The sequence below is a fragment of the Propithecus coquereli genome, unplaced genomic scaffold (genome assembly GCF_000956105.1).
Source record: "Propithecus coquereli isolate 6110/MARCELLA unplaced genomic scaffold, Pcoq_1.0 Scaffold878, whole genome shotgun sequence".
NCBI classification, from domain to species: Eukaryota; Metazoa; Chordata; class Mammalia; order Primates; family Indriidae; genus Propithecus; species Propithecus coquereli.
The window spans coordinates 191,401-192,635 of NW_012155040.1; the positions used below are offsets into that span (position 1 = coordinate 191,401).

At 31.1% G+C, this 1,235-nt stretch overlaps 1 protein-coding gene across 1 annotated transcript in view; it reads left to right on the top strand.

Annotated features, from left to right (window-relative positions):
• Nucleotides 1-1,235, top strand: part of SEMA3D (sema domain, immunoglobulin domain (Ig), short basic domain, secreted, (semaphorin) 3D) — a gene marked incomplete at its 5' end in the record, with an annotated part of 145,496 nt that overhangs the window by 130,552 nt on the left and 13,709 nt on the right. The window contains one exon of the mRNA XM_012664255.1: nucleotides 787-926. Within this exon, the coding sequence (XP_012519709.1) occupies nucleotides 787-926 (140 nt within the window). The remainder of the gene's footprint in view (nucleotides 1-786; nucleotides 927-1,235) is intronic.

Here is a 1,235-nt window from a genome sequence, read left to right on the forward strand (position 1 = left end):
CAGGCTGAACAGCTATCATTTCTTATTTGATTAAGTTTGAGTTATAGATCTTAGATGGCACATGGGACACAGCCTTTGGCTACTCTAGATGGAATGTATTTCAGATGATGCATTGACTTATGAGAGTAAGGTATCTGAGACACTGCTCCTTTAGCATACCATTAACTTTCTCACAGAAAATATATGGTGGGCTAGAGAATCTTTCTGTATAAAAGAGAAAAAAAATTGGTAGATAATACAGGTAAGATCCGGATTCTGAGTATTAGAGAATTATTATCATTGTAGAATTTTGCCAAATACAGATTGCAGTACTTACTTTCCTGACATCAAAATTTCTTAATGTTATCTGATCAGCTCTATGGTTCATGATAGAATTTCTCTTTAAAAGTGAAGTAAATTGCTCCTTCAGAACTATCTACAAAATTGTTCATATTTTATATAAACAAAAAGTGTTAAAGCATTACAAGATGCAAAAGGTTTATTCAGCTCAGAGAAAAATACTCAGTTTGTGGAGTTAGATCTTGTGAATTATTATTTTTAAAAATCAATTGCAAAAAAGCTAATATATTGATGAAAGAGTAAAAATTACAATACAGGGATAGAGTTTTAAAAATCTATCTATTGGATAATATTTGTCTGAGGTGGCAATATTCTAACATGAATTTCCTTTCTCTTTAATAATGTGTATGATTCTTTCTTCATGGCATCTGTTCTAAATCAATCTATTTTCCCATTGTTTTTAAAATCAGGTCAAGGTTAATCTCTTATTCTATGTTTGCTTTCCAGGCACTAGTCATGAAACTGCTGATGAAAAGGTGATATTTGGCATTGAATTTAACTCTACCTTTCTGGAATGTATTCCTAAATCCCAACAAGCATCTATTAAGTGGTATATCCAGCAGTCAGGTGATGAGCACAGAGAAGAGGTAAGTTATTGTCATCAAAGAATGCTTACCTTCAGGGAAATAGTGTAAAACTTAAATCAAGTTTTTGGCTGTGAGAGATGTTCAAATTTTAGTGCCATATGGTGCTCTCTATTTAATGAAAAGAAAAATAACTGTTTATGCTCACTGACACCAAAGGTTACAATAGTTTTGGGATAAGAATAAGCCAATTTAATACAAATGTATTAATGAAATATATTTAAAAGCAGACTGAAGTTTTAAAAGTAATTTATATGATTTTTTTCAAATTTCCATTTCTCATGGATTGCCTATATTTTGGTACAAGTCTCC